This window comes from Silene latifolia, chromosome 10 (assembly GCF_048544455.1).
Source record: "Silene latifolia isolate original U9 population chromosome 10, ASM4854445v1, whole genome shotgun sequence".
NCBI classification, from domain to species: Eukaryota; Viridiplantae; Streptophyta; class Magnoliopsida; order Caryophyllales; family Caryophyllaceae; genus Silene; species Silene latifolia.
The window spans coordinates 19,012,349-19,035,939 of record NC_133535.1 but is presented as its reverse complement, the minus strand read 5'-3'; the positions used below and the strand labels follow the sequence as shown (position 1 = coordinate 19,035,939).

The following is a 23,591-nucleotide window of genomic DNA, read 5'->3' as shown; positions in this document are numbered from 1 at the left end:
TTTGTTTAAGCAATTCTAGTATTTCTTTTCTTCAAATAGTCTTTTTTCTCCAACGAACTATCCCTAAAAAAAATCCATTGAATGATTAATAAAAAACAAAATGGTGGAATTTGATTTATGTAATATTAACCTTATCGTTATTAATTTAAGTTTTTCCTTAAATAATGTAAGAAATAGGGTATTGAATCATAAAGATGTAAGTATATTTACCTATGAGTAACACAACTCCACAAATCTTGATAGCCCCTAAATGAGAACAAAACAACATATATGTGAAGGTTAAAAATGTGAAGATTATTTCATAACCAATGGGACTTAAAAATAAATAAATAAATTATTAATTTAAAACCTGAGTACACTTACCTTGATGTTGATAAAATGATAAGAAAGATTATTAACACACATATATAATTCTTTTGGTGGTGAGGGTAAAAAAATATTCGCTTGAATTTTGGCTCACAAATGTTGTCTTCCATCAAACATTTATAGTCAAATGAGGATGCATTTTATGACTTTTTTTTTATTATTACCAAATTTAATATATACATAAATATGTATAAATGTTTTATGACTTTTGAGCATTCACTTTCATTATTAACAAATTTAATATAGACATAAATATAGAGTAATGAGAAATGAAATATAAAAGGTTTACTTTAATTTTTTTTCTTTTTTCTTTTTACAAAATCCACATTGCATGAGAATTGTCTAGGGGGTTATCATACGAACTAAAAAATGATAGATATTTTGTCTTCCCTTTTATTTATAAATCATATTTATAGATTTACATATGTATTTAATTTAATGAAACTGAGCAAGTTTATTGCAATAATATTTAAGAAGGAGTTCGTTGCACATATAAATAATTTAAAATTAAAGTGATGTAAACTTTTATTTTCCGTTTAACTAATTGTAGTTTTAAAAATTAAAATCTCAATGTTTAATGTTAAGTATGTTAGTATTTACCTTAATATTTACAAATTCTTTATTATTTCATAAACGGCGTAAAATTAGAATTATGTGATATTTATTTTTTACTTAAAATATTCTAAGAATAAATGTAGAAATTTAAAATTTAGTATGAATTTTGATTTTTAATTAATTTTTAATTTATCTAGAAATTAAAAATGCCAAATTTTAATGTTTGTTATGCTAATTTTTTTTATGTAAATATTTTTTAATTTGTGTATCGTTTTAAATGGATCATTATACGAACGTGAATTACCCTCTTAATTAAACACGTCATACTACATGCATGGAGGATTGGTGACGTGGAATTTCGGTAATGCAAGGTGACATTTAGTAATGCGAGGTGGCATTGTCTATGTGACTTTTAAGGTTTACCCTTTTAATAATATTTATAGATTTTGTTTAAGATGATAATATTCGTTTTAATGGCACACTGGATCGAATTACTACCACTTAGGTCCCGTTCTTTTCGGCTGAAAAAGAGCTGAACTGAACTGAATATAATGAAGCTGGACAGAAGTAAGAGTTAATTTGCAAAGAGATGAGCTGAATTGAATCAAGCTAAAATGAACTGAAATGAGCTGAAATTATGTCCAAAAGAACAAGGCATTAATGATAACAAGGCATATTGTTTGCCACTTCCTCCATTCCAATGAATTTTATACATTTGTTTTATACTTCTATATCAATGCTCATTTTCTTTTGTTCATATCTTTAGTTACATATTACTAAAAATTATAAAAATTGATATTCATATGACTGTCTTTTATGTTATACATTAGAAGTTGTATAAGAAATTCTCCTCACATATAAATAGTGCCCAAAAAGCAAATGTATTGAATTCATTGGAATGGCGGAAGTATTATCTAGACAACTACCCTTATCATATGATACCTATTTGAATCCGTTTTCCTTCAAAAGGGATATTACCGTTTTAAACAATAATTTGTGCTAAGTAGATAAGCAAATTTGACGAGTTCACTCGTTAAGCGAGTTTTTGTTTACTTGTTTGGATTATTAACGATAGTTTCCTCTTTTGATACCGAATGTATCATGGTTTAATGCTTATCACGGAGTTCTTTTCGTAGTACATTTTTTACTCATTAAAGTATTTATTGACACTTACTTTCCATTTGTCTGTCCCTAGTCTTATCTTATATCTTATATCTTATATAAAAAGAGAATAGGGGGTTTTGATATTTTGGCGCGGCTTATACCCTTTGACTGTACCTATATTTACAGTAAAGCCATTCTTTCTTTCTTTCTTTGTTGGTTTCCTCCAAGTTTTGGCGGCTACTACATTTTTACATCCACCCTCAATGGAAATTACCCTCTTTTTCCAACTTGCTTTTCCATTTCTCTTCCATTTTTTTCCCTCTTCCTTCCTTCTCAACACCAATTTTGTTTCTTTTATCTTATTTGTTGATTTACGGTATGAATCTTCTCTTTCTCTTTAACTTGATCCGATTTTTGGGCTATTTCGTCACTGATTCATTTTTTCTTACAAGTTAAATTTTTGCCTACTCCAATTCCGTACCTACGATTTATTTTTCGTTTTGTTAATTATGGTGTAGTTGTGCTCACAAGTCATTCTGATGTAGAAGGACCGCGTCGTCTCTGCGTTCGGAGTTGCATTCATGACTCGGCTACGGCTACAATCTGTCGATGACTCATAAATTTTGTTCGATTTTTTGGTCCATTCTAGAATGGAGGTAAATTAATTATGCTTATCTACCTTTTAACATAATCGTCTTTCTATTGTATTCCTGAAAGTGAACTTTTTCTTATATTGAACACCAAATGTTTGATTAATTGTCAAAGAGAAGTGACAGTGTTATCTCACTGACTATGGTGTGTCCAACTTTGTTCGTTGTGCAATTCCTCCCTGTCATCCGGTTCTTTACATTTTTAGTCATTTGTGAGGAGTATTTTAATCGTACGTAAACAATCGATTGAGACGAGGTAGTATTTATTTTGGTACTGAATTTACAATTTAATTTCATCCACATTTGTTTCTTTGTTTGAGTTTATTATTTCTATATATTTTCGTTTTTATGTGATTTTTACCCAATTTTGTTGGATCTAGATTCGTATGTACTCTACAGATTTGTTGCATCATCATACTATCGAGTATATAAGACGGTTTTACATTAATATTCGGTTCAATTCGTTCAACAACTGCATTAAAAACGACCCGTAAATGCTAAAAGTAGCTCGTAGTTACTAAAAAGATCCGTTTTACAATATGTGTGAGGCCGCTTTACACAAGTACTTGTGTATGCCAAAATCGTATCGTAGTAATGCGTATTGGAACTATCGAGATATGGATTTTCCTTTTTTTTTAGTGAGCAGTGTGGTTTAGGTTGATGTTGATTAGACAGTGATAATATTGGTTTAACTTTGAGGATTTATGTGTATAGTTTGATTTTCTAAATTCACAATTAGTGATAGCAGTAGCAACAGGCAACACCGAAAAAAATGGCTAACATGATTGAAGTGAGGAGATTGGAAATCTTTAGGAGGAGACAAATTAATGGCATAAAGCGATTAGAGAAAGTGACGAAAAGTCGTATGTTTTTGAATGATTTGCATGTAGTCATCTAGATATTGTAAGATGAGATTTAACATGCCGTGAAATGATTGGACACCCTTATTATCCCCTTGGGAAAAAGAAAGAAAGGCATTTTACTCTCTTAAGTATATGTTTATTATCTTCCTTAACTAAATGTTGGAATGATTTGTATGTAGAATGGTACAACTGGAGAGGTGAAGAAGATAGTTGAGACTCTCAATGCCGGGAAAATTGCATCAACTGATGTTGTTGGTAAGTTCATCCGGGTGTTACTATGTCAGTGATAATGTGAATGTTAATGCTTTCTTAGAGACTTGATTTGTAGTTTACACTAGCTCCATCTGATTTATATGGTCTTATAACTTATTATGAGCATCAACCGCACCCTTTGATGTATCAATTCACACTTAACGTTCAACTGTATATAATAAAAAATTGCAGTCAAAGTAGATTACCAAATTAAAGGGCAGAAAATAAATGAAATGAGTCAAGTGTGTTAATGTTAATGTTGAAATATTTGAGTTGGCTTAAATTGTTGTTTTTGGAATGCAGAGGTTATGGTCAGCCCACCATATGTATTCCTTACTTCGGTGAAAAGCGAGTTGAGGCCTGAAATTCAGGTTGCTGCTCAAAATTGCTGGGTTAAGAAAGGTGGTCCTTCACCGGTGAGGTCAGGTATGTAGAGGCTCCTTGCTTTTGAGTTTTGTTTTTGCTTGAAAAGAGTATTATCTCCAGCTAACATGTTTTGGCTTCTTGACTTGCTGCTAATGAAATGGTATATCGTTTGTGAAGTGGTGAATTTTGGTTGGGTCTATTGTTTGTGTTGCAAATGCATCCGCTTATCTGCTTATATCATGATAATTTCACATATATTGCCTCCTTGTGTGCTGAGAACTTCATTTCACACTTACGGATATTCCACTAAGACTTGGTATTCATTGTTCTGTTTATTGGTTCTCAATACGTTTTAAATGCGTTGCAACATTTAAGAAGGGACATGGACTAAAACTGGAACAAAACTAGGCGTTTTCATGGAAGTTTAATGGAGACTCGACTTTTGAGTCACATTTTACACTTTGTTTGCATTCTAATGTGGAGGAGGGTAGGGAAGATGAGAGAATGGTGAGGCAGGGACTGGAAGGAGAGAGTGAAATTTCTCTACTTATATAGATTTGGAGCCTTGGAGGAGGAAAGGGGAGGGGAGGAAGTGAAGTAATTCTGTAAGGATATGTAGTCGAAGTAGGGAATAGACTTCTTCCAAATCTTCCAACTTGTGGATGTTTTTATTTATGAAGGATGGATGACCCCCAATTTTCTCCTTAGTGTAAAGGCTCTCTGCCATAGAACTTCTGAGGGTGTATAGATGTACTGAGCTTACTGGAGCTCCTGCAAAACATTAGTTGAAGAACGATTAATGTGCGATGGTTTCTCTATGATTGGCAAACTTACCTCTGAAGTTGTTAATTTTTTGTAAGAATATAATCTGATGAAGATTCTACAGATTGGTTTTTTTAGTTTATTATTTGAAATTAACAAGCTTTCTTACGTAAATGGACATTTATATAAACGCATGCGGAGATGCTTTCTGATTTGAGCATTCCATGGGTCATCCTTGGTCATTCTGAAAGGAGAGCTTTGCTAAATGGATCTAATGAGGTAGCATTTCATCTCAACTTGGTTCATTATCATTGCCCGTGCATGTTATATTACATTTGAAATTTTGAAATTTTTTTTAAATGTGATTTTGAATTGTCCTTTCTACTCCTATTCTTTGTTTCCTTGAAGTTCGTTGGAGAAAAAGTTGCATATGCTCTTTCAAAAGGTTTGAAGGTCATAGCTTGTGTTGGAGAGACCCTTGAACAACGGGAAGCTGGCACCACTATGGATGGAAGAGAAATGGAAAAGCAAGTTGGAAAAAGAGGGTAATTTCCATTGCAATTGGTCTCCCTTGTGTGACGGGTCACCATTTGTGGCGGATATTTTGTGAGTTAAAATGGTAACAAAATGGGTTAGTGGAGAAATGAGACCACATGAATAGTGTTGCAGAGAGAAAAAGTTGGTACTTTGTGAGGTAAAATGGTATCCGTCACTCCAGAGTGACGGATATGTACCGTCACAAATGAGAATTTGTGTTTCCATTGAGGGTGGATGTAAAAATGTAGTAGCCGCCAAAACTTGGGAGGAAACCCAACAAAGAAAAACTTTTTTTGTTGTTCAAATACGTTGCTTTTGAGTCAGATTCAATTAAATTAAGTTTGCCAACATAGAAATTCACTAAGAGATGTGTTCCTTTGTTTTAGGAGAGGGATTTATGGTGAATAACAATGATATTTCTCTCAGTAGTACGAATTTGAGCATAATCTTAGCAGCAATGATTTTGGATTGAGTAGTTGTTTTTGCCGACACATATTTTCCAGATGACTCAATTTTTTCGATTAACAGAAAACCAATCGGTCTCATGGACACCTTCTCTTTACCCGTGGAACCTAGCATGTTTGATGGGGTCATCAATGTTGTCTCTTGATAATTACGCTTTTTGCTTCTTTTATATGTTACGATTTTGTAGACATGCTATATGATTGTTAATGCCTATATCTGTGGGACGTAGCATTGAATTTAGATTAGCAAGATATCTGCGAGAGAATTTGGGAGGTCGGAAGTCGGAATATATTCAGTGTGCCTCTAGACCTTAACCACATCTATATTAACGGCTAGGCAACTCTTGTGCATTACTTGGTTTCACACACGCAGAATTTGCGGTTGTTTTGCCTATTTGTTTACGCTTCCAGTCTTTCATGCACCGTCAATAGAAGCGATGCTTTTTTTATATTAAGATTGATGAACCGATACTAGAGAAGGCAGTAGGGTAACCATCTTATCACTTTGATCTATAATTTTTAGTACCTACATTTACTTTGTCGTTTATCATACTGTTTTGTTACTTTGTGGAGCGCAGATCGAATGGCTTTATGTGTGCTTGACTAAAAAAGCTTAAAAAATGAGTTAAGAATGACAAACCTATTACTAAGATTGTAAAATGTAGGTGAGTAGGCAGTATAAGTTTTTTTTTTTTTTTTTTTTTTTTTTTTTTTTTTTTTTTTGAGATAAGGTAAGAAAACTAGGTTGATCCTCTAGGGTAGGACCAACCTACGATTCCTTCTGATTCCCATACTTTTATATTGCCTTATTACGTACTCATTGCCTATTAGTTCATACATGCATGTTTTTCTTTCTTATGATGATATGATTTTTTATGCAGCTCTACCATTTGAGACAAGATTATTCAGCATGTTATATCATGGTTCATGAGGGAGATGCTTTGCGGATATAAAGGATGACGACGATGGAGACTGGAGAGCAAGTGAGTAATTGCTTATTACTTTCATTCAGTCTCCATCGTCAACTTTGGTCGCTTTTGCAACTTCGCAAAATTGTTGCTTCAAAAATATTGCTTCTGCTTTTGAAACCGTTGTATATATATTGGCCCTCCGCAGTCCTCAAACTATGAATGACTTTTTTTTTTAACATTTCCTCGCATATAAAAACTAGAGCTATGGCCATTTGAATTCTGTAATCTATTTGCACTACTTCTACTACTGTTCGTCTACTCTACAAGAATTCTGCTAAACTACGACAGTCAATAAGGTATATGCATATATTGCATCTTTGAAATTCTCAGTAAACAGGACAAAAAATAATTTTGGGTATTCTTATTAGTACCCTTTCTTATTCAATTGTTTTTAGTTATGCCTCTCCGAATCCCCAATAATACCCCTTGAACTTTTATATTTATATTTACTCTTAAATGTAGCCCATTTAATTTTGCCGTCAATTAAATCTATAAGACTCAAGTGGAAGTGTGATTAGGATGCTAGAGTTGTCACTCACCATTTTCACAACCGTTTCATTACTTTTCTCCACCATTGTGCACATTTCCCTCCATTGACGAACTTCGTATTTAAGTTCTATTAGGGAATACTATCCCATATGGAGTCATATGCTTATCTCATAATATCTTAATAAGATCCTATATGACTCAATATGGGATAGTATTCCCTAATAAGTTCCCACAATGAATCAGCTCTCTTTAGTCTTTCCCCTCCAACTTTCAGCTCTTGATATTTAAGTTATTTATGACGAAGTCTTAAAAATATGTATGATGTAATGAGAAGTCGTTGCTATATCAATGAGAGCTTGGCAAAATGAGAACTTGATATAGAAATTAGCTTTAAACCATATTCTCTTAATTAAAATGTTATTGCGGAGATATATAGCTCTTGCTCTTTGGTTGCAATTTATCTTCACTAAAAAGAGTTGGATGCCGCGGGCGTAGCCGCGACTTTCCTGCTAGTTAAAAAAAACTAAACCTAATATATTCTTAATAAAGGTAGCTCCTTATCTCCTGTCCAAATTAACAAATTTCGTCAATCATAGTGATAATTTGATCTTAGATATGAGAATTAATTCATTAATTGCATTAGTATAATCAAATTAATGGGTTTCTCTTATATTTTATAGATTTTTAATATTGATATGAGTTTGGGTAAAAATTAATTTAGGTTTGTGGTAATTGGTGCTGGTGGTCGCTTGGAGGACGACATGGTTGGTGTTGCGCGTCGTCGGTGAGAAGTGCGGGAGAGGAAGTGTGGCGGGTCGTTGGCCAGCGAGGAAGCGGGAGAATTGTGGGGTGAGAGAAGGTGATAAATGGACCATCGCAACCAAAATCTTAAGGTGATGGTTGATGCCAACTATTATATTTATTCCTACTATCTTACGCTCTCTCACTCGAATGACCATTGTGCTTGAAGAGTGATTAGTGCAGAAGCTCCCCAAACTATGTGCTGAAATTTTATTCTGTGAGTTATTGGAGGCTGCTAGGATTTGAAGTCGTGATCTTTGATCATACTAGCTCTGATACCATGAGTTCTTGATAGATGAATCATCTCAACCAAAATCTTAAGATGATGGTTGAGACCTAACTATTATATTGATTCATATTAGAAGGAAAGAGAGGGAAGAAGAAGAAGAAGAAGAAGAAGAAGAAGAAGGACGTAGGGTGGGGGCGGCGGTTGCCGGCTGTTGGAGATGCTTGCAGAGGTCCAGCGCCGGTGGTGGATAAAGCCGTAAAGGTGGTGGACTGGTGGTGATTGGTGAATGATTTCACAGTGGACTTTTTGGTTTGTTTTCTCAATGTAGTCCGCAATACGTTCGAGTGTAAAAAAAATATTGAATGCAGTACATCGGTGGTTAACTGTGGTGGTTGGCAGTGGTGGTTAGTGAGAGATCGAAGAAATGAGACTAAAGAGGAGATCAAATTAGATAGAAATAAGAGTAAAATGAGCACACATTTTCATTTGTAACGGACATATCCGTCGCAAGCTTACAAGGGATCGAAATGATGTTATATTGTCGTTATTCCACCTCCATTTGTTTCTAACTTTCTACTTCTCCGGTCTATAGCCCACGTTACCTCAAAATTTTATTTTATTTTATTTTTAGTGTTTAATTTCACATATTTCTCTCACACTTTCGGTTTTTTAATTACCTAACTGAAGCCTATCAGTCCTAATCACTAGCTAATTACTTCTCAAGTGAAAAAATTAACACACTTAGAAAAAAACAGAATTTTTCATAAGTCAACCGACAATCTGCAAGTACATCTACATAACATAAAAGTTCACAAATTTATTATTTTTTGGCATTTATTTGTCCAAATAATTAGTGGGTTTGCACACAAATCATCATTATATTCTTCGTTTGATGCAAAAATGCAGAAAAAAAGATGGATAACAGTTGTAATATTAAGAAAGTTGCTAACTTATGCAATTTGTGCAATTGGATTATTTGCTCTCTTTTCAGCTCATTTTCCCAGAATTCCTAAGCTGCCTGATTCTTATAAACTTCCCACTGTAATTTTCTCTCTATTTTTTTTACTTCCATTGTCAGTATTTTCATCATATTTTTATGGGGTTTTGTCAAAGTTTATAACTTTGGGTTGTTTAATTAATGTGAGTTTAGTAGCGGAACCAGGATTTATAGTTAGGGGCGACTGCTCGTTTAGGTTCATAGTTCTGTGTGTTTGATGGACTCTATGTTATGATGGGTTTATGTTTAATTTGTAATTAACATGGCCATGATTCTCAGTAGCGGAACCAGGATTTATAGTTTTATGTGTGTAAATGAAATGAATGAAGGGTATGTTTTAGGAAAAAGGAATAATCATTAAAGTTCTGTTAGTGGATTGTGTTTGAAAATTTCCGTGTTTGTGAAGATCATGTAACATAAATGAGTTGTGTTTCATGTTTCATGTTTTAATTGGGTTTTAAATTTAATGTGACATTGTTGTTAAAACTTAGAAGCAACTGATTAGTGTGGTTGGTGGGTTATTTCTATTTTCAGCAGCATGAAACTAATTTCCCACAATTAAATGCTGAGCAAGATCTTGGACAAACATATGCCCCTCCACTTGTTGCAAAACCCTTGCTTTCTCCCTCAAAGGTTTGTGATTGTTTTTCCTTTATAATTGTCTGTATTTGTTCCTATATCCTTGTCGCGTGACGTCTCGGAGTCTTAGATTCTACAGCCAATGGAAGAATTTAGTGTTGTTTTAATGGTGGTGATGGTAGTAGTTGTGAAATTAAGTAACTTGTGTCATATTTTGGATGCTAGTACTGAATACTGATGACTTGATGTGTGTAAAAGAAGTTCTTACCAAAGTTCAGTGACCAAGAAATCTTAATCTTCTTATGTTGTCACGGATTTAGAATTGACAGTTAATAATTGGTGCCAGTGGTTCATCCTATTAGGAAAAGTTATGGAAGCGGCCTCCAAATCGTGATTTTGTGCCTTGTATCCGGCCTAGCGATTTGTATACTCGTAAGAAAACTCTCATTATGCTGTTTTCAGGTTACTCAGAAACTAGACGGTCTTACAATGTGAGATCAGCCTTTTAACCTTATAACCAAACAATTAATGTGTACAAGTTTGGCTGATCTCACATGTGACACTGTCACATAAAACTCACTGTTTGGGTTATTATCTGAGAATTCTAATTATTCTGGTATGTAATATATATTTGCAGCACCAGCAGATTCCCAGGGATACCTGCTTGTTCATACTAATGGTGGCCTTAATCAAATGCGAGCTGGGGTTCGTTCTCTTCTTTTCACCCTCCTTTAAATGCTTGGTACAGTTTGACTATGAATCTGCGCTCTCTGGACCAAAATAGACCGATTCAATTTTGAGGCTTTAATTCGAAGCATATGACAGACACAAATCTTTATTTCAAATTTTGTAGGATGAGATGGACTATTTGATACAATTAGGATCTCTTTGATACATTTCGTTCAGAAATGATCGATGATATCATGTATCTTATCCCCTCCTTTGTTTAAGAATTGGTGCGCTGAATTGGACAGTTTTCGTTAAGTGGTTGGCCACCACTAGTTTAACATGCTTTTGGCACGAGCCAAAATGATTGTGCAATATATTTAAGGGTTTGTCTGAATACGATAGGAACGAAGGGGATCGTGTGGAAGGGTAGGGGCTAGGGGGTATTGAGGAATGTCATTTTCCTTCCAAATCTTTTCTACATTCGAAGGATCTACATCTTGCTTGTAGGAGAAATAGAGGATCCCTCACTCTTGTGCATTTTCCTCCAACCCAATGTCTAAACCAGACAAAGGAGATTGTTCCTTCGCTTTCCTTCCAAATCCCCCCATCCAAACCTGTCTCCTAGACATGAAACTTAATTTGTTAGCCTTTACGATGAGCGTAGAATTATTGCAATCTTTGTAACGAATTTATCTCATACGGTGAAGTTCGTTGTTCAGGACTTGTCTGTTTTGTCTCTAGAATTAATCATCTAATATTACAGAAATGAAATTCCTGTCTTCCCCTTAACATAAGTTTCATTATCTGTATATGGCTTGGGTTGCTTTATGCTTTTATGTCAACTTAAGCATAAGGTGTTGTCATGCAGCTGGTGGGATAATTTACAAGATTAAAGTCAAAGAAAAATCAAGTTGAAAAATGCAAAAGTTGATTTATTTTATAAATTTGCAGATATGTGACATGGTGGCTGTGGCTCGTATTATTAATGCAACTCTTGTGATTCCAGAACTTGATAAAAGATCATTTTGGCAAGACTCGAGGTATCTTGGTTTTTGCATTCTTGTTCCATATTTTTACTATGCCTCGTTGAGTAATTTGGCTTGAGAGTTGAGACAGGGCACGACTTTAACCATCTGATGAGGCTCTCTTCATAAATATATGGCAGCAACTTTTCAGATGTTTTTGATCAAGAGTATTTTATAAGTGCCTTGGCTAATGATGTTAAAGTAATTGAAAAGCTACCAAATGAACTTTTAGCTGCTCCTCGTGCGGTGAAGCATTTTCGAAGTTGGTCAGGAATGGACTACTACCAGAATGAAATAGCTAGCATGTGGGCTGATTTTCAGGTTAGTATTTACTCAATCTTATATGAGACCGTCTTATATGAGCGACCAAGCCATTAACTCTTTAATTAAATGAGGGATATGTATGTATTTTTAGGTTGGTCTATGATTGTTATACTTAACTAAGTTAGGTGGCTATTTAGATTTATGAGCTGTCTTCTTTTCTGGTAGGTTATTCGAGCTGCAAAATCTGATTCTCGTTTAGCAAACAACAATCTGCCCCCTGACATTCAGAAATTACGCTGTCGTGCCTGTTATGAAGCCCTCCGTTTTTCTCCTAGGATTGAAGCTATGGGAAAAGTAAAAACATTGACTCATCAACTCTCTGAATTCTTAGATGTGACCATTAAAGCTGTGCATTTATGCTCTTATTGTTTCTCTGCTATAGTTATTGGTGGAACGTATGAGGAGTTTTGGCCGCTATATTGCTTTACACTTACGGTATGAGAAAGACATGCTTGCATTTAGTGGATGCACCTATGGATTATCCCCTGAGGAAGCTGATGAGCTGACAATGATAAGGTAAAGCTGGTCCGATCCAACCCAAATAACTGACCTGAAACCCCAAACACCCAATTACACGCAAATAGAATAATCTGAAAGTGACCTGAAACTGGAATTGACCTGATGCGACAGTAGCTGGGCGGAACTTCACTGAGCACTTTAAAATGTTCCAAACGTTCAGTTAATAACACTCCTATTAACATGCCCAAAATGACCCGACTCCTTACCCAATTGACTCGTATCCATGCCTAGTTGTGATTGAGTAGTCTTTGATTGTTGCACTGGTGATGAATGATGATTGGATCAGCCAAACTAACTGATGAATGTCTATGCTCTTGTTTGACCTCTAGGCAAAACACAACACATTGGAAAGTGAAGGATATTAATGGCACTGAACAAAGAACCAAAGGGTACTGCCCGTTAACTCCCAGGGAGGTGGGCATGTTTTTATCTGCCCTTGGATATCCATCTAACACACCTATATACATCGCTGCTGGTGAGATTTATGGAGGTGAATCTCGCATTGCTGAATTCCAGTCTCGCTATCCCATTTTGATGAATAAGGTATGCACTATGTTATTTTTTTTTTCTATAAAATTCAATTCTTAGTTTGCACCTCTTTGTTTGGCACTCTGATGTTTTTGACTTTTAAGTCGACTGAAGAAATAAGATTTTATATTCTAAAAAATTAAATATTACTTGCAAGATTTATTTTCCACTTTGTAGATTAGACGTCTGAAGACCCCAACATGTTACTTGTATAATTTTTGTTAACTTTCTATGATATATGTGCACAAGTTGTTACAAAAATGATTAGTTATATGTGCACTCCATAACCTAACATTTATTTTTTTTCTCTAGTTTAGTTCTCTTTTTCCGTTATATGTGCATTGCATAAGCCCAACATTTATTTCTTTGTGGTTTGGTGATAGTGGCCTAGTGCTTAGTAAAGTAGTTAGTGATAGAAATTTTGTGCTTAATTGTGGTGAAAATTGCCCTAATGGGAACGGGGTTGATGCTTGACACAAAAAATCCTTACACTTTCCATCGATTTTGAATCCACTTATTACCATTTGCCACCTACGTGTGTCATAATAGGAATATTTATAATAGTTGGGCCTCAACCATCACCTTAAGGTTTTGGTTGAGTTGGTTCATTATCATGGTATCAGAGCCAGGTTCGATAGGTGGTGGCTGTCAGTTTGGTGCACGATGGAAAATGGAGGGAGATAAGCGGTTTTGTGGGCTCGGCAAAGTTGGGAATAAGGTTGTTGTTGGATGATTCCATGGGTGATGCGTGGGTGGCGGAAGCGAGGTTCGGTATTAGGATCACCTTAAGGTTTTGGTTGAGGCCCAACTATTATAAATATTCCTATTATGTCATGTGTGGTATTTGAAGCATTATGGAAGAAGCTAACTCCATTACACCATGGTTTCCTTGTAGATGTGTTCATATTCATATTTCTTCTAGATGTGTGAACAAATTTTTATTATCGCACGCATCTATCACTACTTGATACCAAATGGACCGTAAGAGTCATGATGACTCAAAAACTTTTGGCCAAGCCGATTTGAAGGGGGTTGGCTTGTGGGTTTTATATGCTTTTAACCTGAGACACTGTTTTATGGTTGCTAGATGTCGTGCATTAGTTTGCGATTGTGGAAATAAATTGGTTAATCTTTCAGGAGATATTAGCATCTGCTGAAGAACTCGAGCCTTTTGCTAATCATTCTTCTCAAATGGCGGCACTTGATTATATTGTTTCTGTTGAAAGTGACGTGTTCATCCCAACATACTTAGGCAACATGGCAAGGGCTGTTGAAGGCCATCGCAGATATCTAGGGCATAGGAAAACAATAACTCCTGACAGGTGAGCTCCTCTCTGAATTTGGTCCTCAATGGCTCTACTATTCTCAGTAGTCTGAACCTTTTTGCCCTCTTCTTCTCTTCAGAAAGGCTATTGTTCGTCTGTTTGATAAACTCAAACAAGGTTCTATAAAGGAAGGGAAGAATTTGTCGAATCGAATCATTGAAATCCATCGCAGAAGGTACATCCGCTTGGGATTTATTTTAAATTTTGCTTCAATACAATTTGCGCGTAAATAACATCCACCATTGCCTCAAAGGCGCCTTCCAATGGCGGGGTTAGGTGATTCAAACTTGTACAAAGTTACCTAAACCTTACCGTACCCGTACCGGAACATTATAAAACGAATAAGGCCGAAAACCTAAATTGACCCGATCCAAACCTAACTGGCGTCAACTTGATCCATTATAACACACAGAAACATGCCCCAATCCAAATGCTAGCACATCTAAAATGAGCCGTTTACCTGGTCTAGGTCCTTAGCCACGTGCTACGCAAACAATAACGCTGTTTGGGCCTGTTTCTAAATGACCCATATTGAGAATTGTGTTGTAGGATTGCTACTTGACAATAGAAAGAAGTGCAATCAGTGTAGTGAGACATTTTGCTTTATTAAATTATACTCTTCCCCTTCAAATCCAAACACCCATAAATTCAAATCCCCCCCCTCCCCCACCCCACAAAAAAAAAAAAAAAAAAAAAAAAATCAGCCCGAGTTTTTTGGATTTGAAGGGAGGGAGTAATCGAGAACCAAAGAATAGTAAATCTTTTGGCTTAATTTCGAATGGAAACCCAATCGGAATTGAATGTCTGAAACAATATTAAACCCGTGTGCTTTCTGGTGGTGATCGGCATTTCGTGCACAGGCAAGGGTCACCGAGGAGGAGAAAGGGTCCGGTCTCAGGAACAAAAGGCATGGACAGGTTTCGATCTGAAGAAGCATTTTATGAGAATCCTCTGCCAGATTGTCTTTGTCACAATACATCTATACATGTCAATGCTTCCGCCATCAAATAGGTCTGGGTTGAATCTAAAGGCTGCCAAAGTTGGTGCACCCGGAAAAATTCTTATTAACCCGGGTGTGCTAATGGCATAATTTCGAGCTCAGTTGAAAAGGGTAATAAAAAAAGCACATTCATCCTGGGTTTGCAGGTAAATATTATTCGATTCTTCTAATTATTTGACAAAATAGGTAAAGTAATAACTTATTAGAACTAGGGAGACAAAATGTGTACATCATTTAATCAAGCAGCAACATTATGATTATTAAAATGTACAGAATACTTCTTATAATTTAATAAATGTAAATAAAGCGTAGGATTTTTCTTTTAATTTATCTCCCGATGTGTGAGATGTCAGTGCTGTTCTAGAGAGACTTGAGCTCATATGGCCTAATCCCCCAACAAATTGACAGTAACACAATTTGTTATAGGCGATTTTTATTGTTATGTTACGATTACTATTTAATATGGAGTACCACGTTGCCTAGTAAAAAAATTTCTTGACATTGGTCTGGAGATGGAGTGATTAAAAATTTTCATGAAATTTTATAAAAACTGAAAATTACATGAAGAAGGGTGTGAATAAGATTCTTATTAACATGGGTATTGAAACCCCTCTATTATTCATTCATGGCTATTGAATTTGCCGTCTTCGACCCTCATTTTAATGTTTATGGCTAAGTCATTGCTTAGAGTTCAGCACTGGCAGTAGGGCGAGCGTTGCATGCCTGTGGAATCTGCTTTCCACCGAGTATAGGCTTGACATTTTTGCACATAGACACAGCCGGACCGTCTTTGCCTTGGTAGGTCAAGTTGATGTCAATGAGCTGTACTTTTTCGCATGGCACGCCACTGCTACAAATCACTTTCACTGCTTCTTTGGTAGCTGATGTGCCTCTCACATTCTTGAATAGAATGTCTGTTAGCTTAACTTTAGATGGTGTCTGCCAACACAAAAGTCGAGTAGCAAAATGAGTATATCGACAAAAAATGGCAAGATAAATGAATGTCATTAAATCTTCGAGGAAATGTTATCATAAGGTTATGATCAATCTGACCGAGGATGTTTGTGGTTAAAAGGGTAATTTTGTTTTATATAACCATTTTGAATTCTGTAAAGTTTAGTTAGCGAACATGAGTTCGTTACCTTGGCCTTGCAGTGGTTGTAAGGGCAATACTCTTGATCAACAATGATAGGGTTCATAACATTCTGGACTGTAATATCCTCGAAATGTAGGCCAGTAACAGTTCCGGCATAAGAATTATGCCATGTCTTAACCCTAACACCATTATCAGTGTCCTTGAGGGTGCAGCCTCTAATAGTGACCCCGTTAACGGGTTCTTCATTAGGGTACCTACCAAGGCTTCCTACACTGATACCATGTCCGGGACCACAAGTGACCTGTTCTATTAGAACATTCTTGGCACCATCGCCAATGGAAATACAATCGTCTCCTGTTCCGACATGGACGTTAGTAATGGTAACTCCGTCTGAACGTCCCACGTGAATGCCATCTGTGTTAAGACTATGTGCAGGCGCGCTCACTGTAATGTCGCGCATTGTGAGTTGCTTACACCCGAGGATTGCCATGTGGAACAACTTGCTGTCTTTTGAAGTTATCCCGAAAATTTTGGTATTAGTCAAGAAGTTGAACCTAAAGTTCTGCAGGGATCATGAAACAGTTAAAATTAGGAGTCTACGGGATTTAATTTGTGGAGTTATCCGTGTTTGAAGAAACTTACATAAGGAAGGGCATCGCATTTGCCAGTTTTCGAGCAATCGTTTTGTTTCCAAGCCTGTGCACCTTGACCGTCAAAGACACCTGCGCCTCTAGGAGCGCTGATGGTTAGATCGTTTATATGTTCGAATTTCACCCAAGAGTCGAAACCTTTAAACTGAGCTGGGTTTGCAGGGGCCTTGAAGTTCCCTAAGATTTCAATCGTAGTTCTCGCCTTGCATGGACCTTGGATCAAGATTCCGCCTAGCTGGTATGTTCCTTTTGGTATCCGCACTGTGCTTGGTGCCGCTGATGCACAAGCTGCTTTCCAAGCTGCCAAGAATCCCTAATAATCGAAAAAAAGAAAAAGTCATATTTTTGAATTGAAAATGTTTTTGTTAAATTCCATTTTCCACCCTTGAAAATGTTTTTTTTTTTTTCAGTCAGATTCAATTTGTTGTGATTTTACCTTGAGAAAAGCCAATATTTTCATACTTATTTTTTGAATGGTGTTTTTTTTTTGAAAGTAATATTTTTTGAATGGTGTTAATAGCAATGTATATTTGAAAAAAATATCGTTGAAATTGACATCGTCTGGCCACAAACTCAAATATGGGTGAATAATCGAATTGAGGGAGTATTTCTCAATTAATTACGAGTAAATAGATTGGTAGTAGAATATTCATAAATACTCTCTATTTTTTTTACCTTTGTAGCATCGCCATTGGGTTGAGCGCCATGCTTTGTTATATCGAAAACAACACCAGCACCACCACCGCCACCCCTAGCAGCACCTCCGGCCCTGGCAGCTCCACGACCCTTACCAGCACCACGTCCCTTACCAGCACCACCTCGGCCTCTACCAGCTCCGCGGCCCTTGGCAGCAGCGCCTGCAGCGTTGGCACTTGTTGCTATAATAAGCAAAAGAAGGACGACGAATGTCAACAAGTAGTTAGTTTTTGCTGCCATTTCTGCTGTCAATGTTTTTTGATAATCTACCTCTCCACATTGTGCTTAAATATTGTGATTCTTAAGGCATATAGTCTAATTTTAGGACATGCATCTAAATTCTAAACATAGTCTTATCTTGTGTTGTTTTTCATTGATGTTGCTGACATCCGTTGGACTTTTACTTAAAATATCTTTGCATTCTATTAATATTAGAGGTTGAAAAATGTTGAAAAAAAAAAAAAGAAAAGATTTCTCCTGTCAACAAATGCAGTCCAGAGCAATGACATACTATTCCTGGATTATTGTTATATCTCTGATAATTCCCGCTCGACCGAAACTTCATACTAAGAAACCTGTACGGCTGTACTAACTCTGTACAGTATACTGTATACACACATACACTTCCTTCACAAGTGAGAATTTGTTCAAATGTTGCGTAATTCTCGTAGCAGACTAATAAAAGTGTGTCTGATAAAGTCATCAGGTGCGGTACTCATTTTGTCACTGCACCGATACTAAGCTCTATGCCCTCATTTGGCTTCCTTTTCAGGATTTTACATATGCTAATGTTTGGTTTCGTCTCTGCAATTTTTTAAATCTTGAAGCAAATGTTAACTAGGGCATCTGGTACGGGCAGGGTTCCGACCCTATATGCATCAGTGCAGTCCTCTGCTTCTCCCGTTCACATTGCGAAAATAAGATGGTTGAATTCGATTAATTTTATTATTGAATGTTGTGTTTTACATTATGCAGCCATACATATATTATACTAATACAAAAGGTAGCACTCCCTTTTCAAGATCCGTCCCTGATCAGCTGTTTATTTTGTACGTCAAGGCTACGGCTTTTACCTCGGGGTGGTATCCAACTGCTCGCAACCCTTTTCAAGACCTGTCCCTTTTTCATCATTACAGCCTCTCTGGCTCCCTTTACGTCTAAAAAGCTAAAGCTTGAAGGGAAGTAAATCCCAGAATGTTTCATGCTGTTTTGAACTTGTATTCCCCTATTTTGCTGTTAAACTAAACCTTTACGGCTTTACATTCATCTGTACTAAACTTGGGAGCAGGGGTCAATCCATTAAATTGCCTTCAGTACCCTGAAGGAGATTGCCCCAGCTGTCGGTAGGGGATACTCCTGGTCAACACCAAAAAAAATAAAATAACATTCATCTGTACTAAACCTTTTTTAATATCTTTACTGTTTACTCGCTTATCAATGGACTTGGGGGAGTTTTCATGTTACAAGATGGCCGACAGGCCGAATGAGCGGCTTTCATTGGAGACTAAGGGTGTGTTTGGATAGCAAAAAAAGAGGGAAAGGGAGGGGAGGGGGAAGGAGGGAAAGGAAAGGGAGAGAAGGGGAGGGAAGGGAGAATGGAGGAGGTGATTTTCCTTCCAAATCTTGCCTTTGTTGGAGAGAAAATAAATTGGCTTGGAGGAGGGAAATGGAGGGATCCATTTTCCCTTCCCTCCAAATCCCTCCACCTCCATTTTGCTAACCAAACAATGGATTTCCCATCCCTTCAAATCACTCCCCTCCCTTTCCTTTCAAATCCTTCAATCCAAACGTACCCTAAAAGATGTGTTATTACGCACGTTCGATCTCTACCCTTGAGGCACCTTGATAACGTTATTGACAGCGAATTTTTGTTGATAAATTAGAGATTTTCATTCATGATTTCTTGCCAGCAAGATGCATTTTTACACTTTGATTTCAAGATTCAACTTTTAAGCATTTGTAACCTTGAAACAAGAATTAGAGCAGTAGTTTTTTCCCGAATCAATTTCTTTATAAAAGAATAAGTCTGTACTCAAAGACGGTATGCTACTCTATAAAAACATACGGTCTTATTTCCTATACACAATTGGTAACCAGAATCAAATTAAGAGCCTCAGACGTCGTTTGTAGTAGTAGTAGCGGGTGCACCACAAGCTGGCGGGTTTATCTTGCCACTGGTAATAGGCTTCACATTTTTGCACTCAGAGACCGCGGGACCACCTGGACCTGTGTATCTTACGTCAATGTTTGCCAGCTCCACCTTCTGACATGGCACGCCGCTGCTACAAATCAACTTTACTGCTTCCCTTCCCTTCGATGTCCCTCTCACGTTCTTGAACCAGATGTCGGTTAGCTGCACGCTTGATGGTGTCTGGGAGCCACACAAACGCAAATCAATCAGGATTGGTGTCTGGGAGCCACACAAACGCAAATCAATCAGAAAACATGTTTAGTCTTACCTTGGCTTTGCACCGATTCCAAGGGCAATATTCTTGGTCAACTAAAACCGGGTTGAAGACATTATCGACGATGATGTTTTCAAAATGTAGGGCAGAGGCAGTTGTTTTATAAGATGCAAACCATGTCTTAACCCTAACACCATTATCAGTGTTCCTGATGGTGCAATTCCTTATGGTGATACCAGTAACCGGTGCCTCATCTGGGTATCTACCAAGGCTTCCAATGCTAATACCGTGTCCAGGCCCACAAGTGACCTTCTCAACCAAGATGTTTTTGGCTCCGTCTCCAAAGGACACACAATCGTCTCCAGTTCCAATATTGAATCTGCTGATATTGACATCACGTGATCGTCCAATGTGAATGCCATCAGTGTTGGGACTGTTTGCTGGAGCGGAAATTTGGAAATCGTGAAGGTTTAGCTTATCGCATCCTAGGACTGCAATGTGAAAGGACTTGCTGTTCACTGAGGATAACCCGCCAATCTCTGAATTCGCCAAGAAATTGAACCTAAAATTCTGCAAAAGACATGAAATGTGTCGTTAGGTATCAACTTACCTAGGACAAGTCTCTCCGAAATTTGTTATATAAATTGAACCTAAAACATACATAAGGAAGGGTATGGCATTGAGGGTTTTCGATACAGTTATGACTTTTCCAAGCGACTTGTCCTTGACCATCAAAGACGCCAGCGCCTTTACCAGCAATGACAGTCAGGTCGTCTAGACGTTCAAATTTAACCCATGAATCAGCGTCTTTAAAGACAGCTGGGTCAGCAGGAGCCTTGAAGTTGCCTCGTATTTCAATTGTAGTCGGGGACTTGCATGGTCCTGTGAAAAGTACCGGCCCAAGTCTGTATGATCCTGCTGGTACCAATACTCTGGCTGGAGTTAAGGATGCACAAGCTAATTTCCATGCTCCCATTAGACCCTACTCATCAAATAAACACGTTACATTGTTACTGAACGTCTTAAACAAGAATTTGTGTAGATATATTAATATGGAATCCATTTGTAATAATTGTAACAATCTCCGAATAAAATATAAATAAAATAAATTTTCTGGCTCTGTTTCCTAGCATTTCAAGAGTAATTCAGCCCGATTTTTGTCAAAACACGAATTTAAACCGTCCACACCAAAGATAGCGTCTGAGGGTGGACGACTCTAGTCATGTTCAATTGAAAATTTTGGAAAAGTCAATTATCACAAAAAGCAGGTGACCTACTCCTTTCCTTCACAATAAAATACTGAAAAATTAATAATGATCTAAAACATAATGCTATAACATTTCCATAATAGTGTAGTAATTTAGTTTTTTTTGTTCAATGTTATATGTTCGGAAAATACCTGTGTAGCGTCACCATTAGGTGCAGCACCGTATTTAGTTATATCATAGACGGTTTGACATTTGGCTACTGAAATGAACAAATATAATAAGATCACAAATAATGGAAGGTCGAATATCGACATTTATTATTATTATTATTATTATTATTATTATTATTTGTTTATTTATTTATTTGTTTTTTTTTTGGGTTTTAACTTTTTTGTTTTCTTTTTCAATGATGATGGAAGTTAATGCTTCTCCTACACACATATATAGTGTCCTACAAAATTCTGTACCAGTCAGAGTCTTTGCTAATTTGAGGCACGCATGATCCAAATCTACAGGTAAGTAAGAGGTTAGTACAATCACAATATAACTAACTTCTCTTGTTTATCACCTATTTTTAACTCCTTTATTTGCCAAAATGGATTTATTTTCTCGAAAAAAATTGAAACTATGCATACCTCCTTAAAAGGGCAGAAAAATCAGGTCCAAATACACCTCCTTTCCACATATACATCTTCAAATTCCCATTTAATATGGTATTATCCGTGTTAAGCTTAATACGGGTCAAATATTATATCACTTGCATATATGAGTATATGACTAATATATTGATTTTTCCTATCCAATTTTATATACACAAATGGTATATAAGGGAAACTTACTGATCCACCATATAGGATAATCATATAGGCATGTATAATAGCAATATGCTTAATAATTTTAATAATAATCATATACAAGATGTAATTTTATTCATGCAAAATTATTAGCATAATATTTGTAAGAGAGCATATGGGGGTATGGGACGTACCAAAAAAGTGTCGATTATGGACTTAATTTAGTGTTCACAAAATTTTATTTTATTTTCTAGTGAAAAGCTCAACATGTGTATTGTTTTGCGGATTGTGAGAAAATCAACTCAACCAAAATCTTAAGATAATTGTGATAATTGAGACTAATTAATGCTCTCATACTTTAACACTGATTAAATATTTTATTATCAGTTTGAGATTATTAATTAGAAGTCCTTAGATTAGGTTTATATTAAAAAGGGAAAAAGGAAAAAAAAAACATTTCTAAAATTAATAAGAAATAGTCAAGTAAACATTGAAAATGCTACCAACGTAGTAAATGATGATAATTAGAAAACTCAAATACATAGTTATTTAGTGTGAGTTAATTAGCATGTATTGCATTAGGTTAGTAGTAGTTAGTGGGTAGTTTATCTCTTCATTTATATAATTTTCAGCCGTTAAGTTTTACGCTTTCTGACTTAACTAGTTCTAACCAGTGCAAAAAATGCACGGGTCTTTTTAAAATTCTAATATTGGAAGCATAAGAGAATATTTAGATAATATATATTCGTGTTTCATATAAATATTACAGGTCTATTTTTAAAAGATCAATTATGGGTAAAGTAAATTAAATTATTCATCTACTCCATGCACATTATAATCACCGTGCTTTGGTTAGAAATGTAAGGGTCTTATTTTCGATAATAGATGGACGGTGGAGATGGAACATAGCTATAGAAAAGCTAATAGAGCGATGGATTGGCTTGCGAATTAGGGAATAGGGTCGAGCATTACTAAAACATTTGTCGAGTATCCACCGGTTGAGCTTCGTAGTTTTCTGCGTGAGAACATTCTTGGGGCGGCTATTCCCCGTGTAGTAGCTAATTAGTTTTTCGAGGTTGCCCTTCATTTTTAATCTTTTTTACTCTCCATGAGTAGTATATTTATTACTCCGTAATTGTTAACAAATGATTGGAAAATTATTGATCAAATGCTACCTTGCTTATTTTTATTTTATTTTATAATGTTAGTATATTAACTAGTAGTGTAGTTCCCGTACTATAGTACGGTATTTATTAGATTGGAATATGATTATTTGTATAAATTGACTGTACTTTTAATTTAATGTTATAATGTACTAAGTATTATATTATTAAGAGATAGAAAAAAAAGTTTACTTACCATCAAAG

The 23,591-nt window shown here is 36.0% G+C and overlaps 4 protein-coding genes across 4 annotated transcripts; 2 read left to right on the top strand and 2 right to left on the bottom strand.

Moving 5' to 3' along the window:
• The first annotated feature begins 2,602 nt into the window (after nt 1-2,602).
• Nucleotides 2,603-6,850, top strand: LOC141605310 (triosephosphate isomerase, cytosolic-like). The gene is made up of 4 exons (XM_074424017.1): nt 2,603-2,681; nt 3,718-3,793; nt 4,094-4,216; nt 6,801-6,850. Exons 1-4 carry the CDS (start codon nt 2,676-2,678, stop codon nt 6,848-6,850), a joined length of 255 nt encoding a protein of 84 aa, XP_074280118.1. The 5' UTR covers nt 2,603-2,675.
• A 2,126-nt stretch (nt 6,851-8,976) lies between these two features.
• On the top strand, nt 8,977-15,705 carry LOC141605307 (O-fucosyltransferase 7-like). The gene is made up of 12 exons (XM_074424013.1): nt 8,977-9,450; nt 9,941-10,039; nt 10,348-10,417; nt 10,623-10,690; nt 11,606-11,694; nt 11,820-12,000; nt 12,169-12,297; nt 12,386-12,519; nt 12,852-13,065; nt 14,188-14,372; nt 14,455-14,550; nt 15,236-15,705. Exons 1-12 carry the CDS (start codon nt 9,310-9,312, stop codon nt 15,384-15,386), a joined length of 1,557 nt encoding a protein of 518 aa, XP_074280114.1. The 5' UTR covers nt 8,977-9,309; the 3' UTR covers nt 15,387-15,705.
• Nucleotides 15,706-15,888: 183 nt separating this feature from the next.
• On the bottom strand, nt 15,889-18,074 carry LOC141605308 (putative galacturan 1,4-alpha-galacturonidase SALK6). Its single transcript, XM_074424014.1, has 4 exons — nt 17,797-18,074; nt 17,114-17,434; nt 16,518-17,033; nt 15,889-16,314 (listed from the first exon to the last, which is right to left on the bottom strand). Exons 1-4 carry the CDS (start codon nt 18,055-18,057, stop codon nt 16,060-16,062), a joined length of 1,353 nt encoding a protein of 450 aa, XP_074280115.1. The 5' UTR covers nt 18,058-18,074; the 3' UTR covers nt 15,889-16,059.
• Nucleotides 18,075-19,682: 1,608 nt separating this feature from the next.
• On the bottom strand, nt 19,683-21,845 carry LOC141605309 (putative galacturan 1,4-alpha-galacturonidase SALK6). The gene is made up of 4 exons (XM_074424015.1): nt 21,622-21,845; nt 20,884-21,204; nt 20,277-20,792; nt 19,683-20,188 (listed from the first exon to the last, which is right to left on the bottom strand). Exons 1-4 carry the CDS (start codon nt 21,742-21,744, stop codon nt 19,931-19,933), a joined length of 1,218 nt encoding a protein of 405 aa, XP_074280116.1. The 5' UTR covers nt 21,745-21,845; the 3' UTR covers nt 19,683-19,930.
• Nucleotides 21,846-23,591: the final 1,746 nt, after the last annotated feature.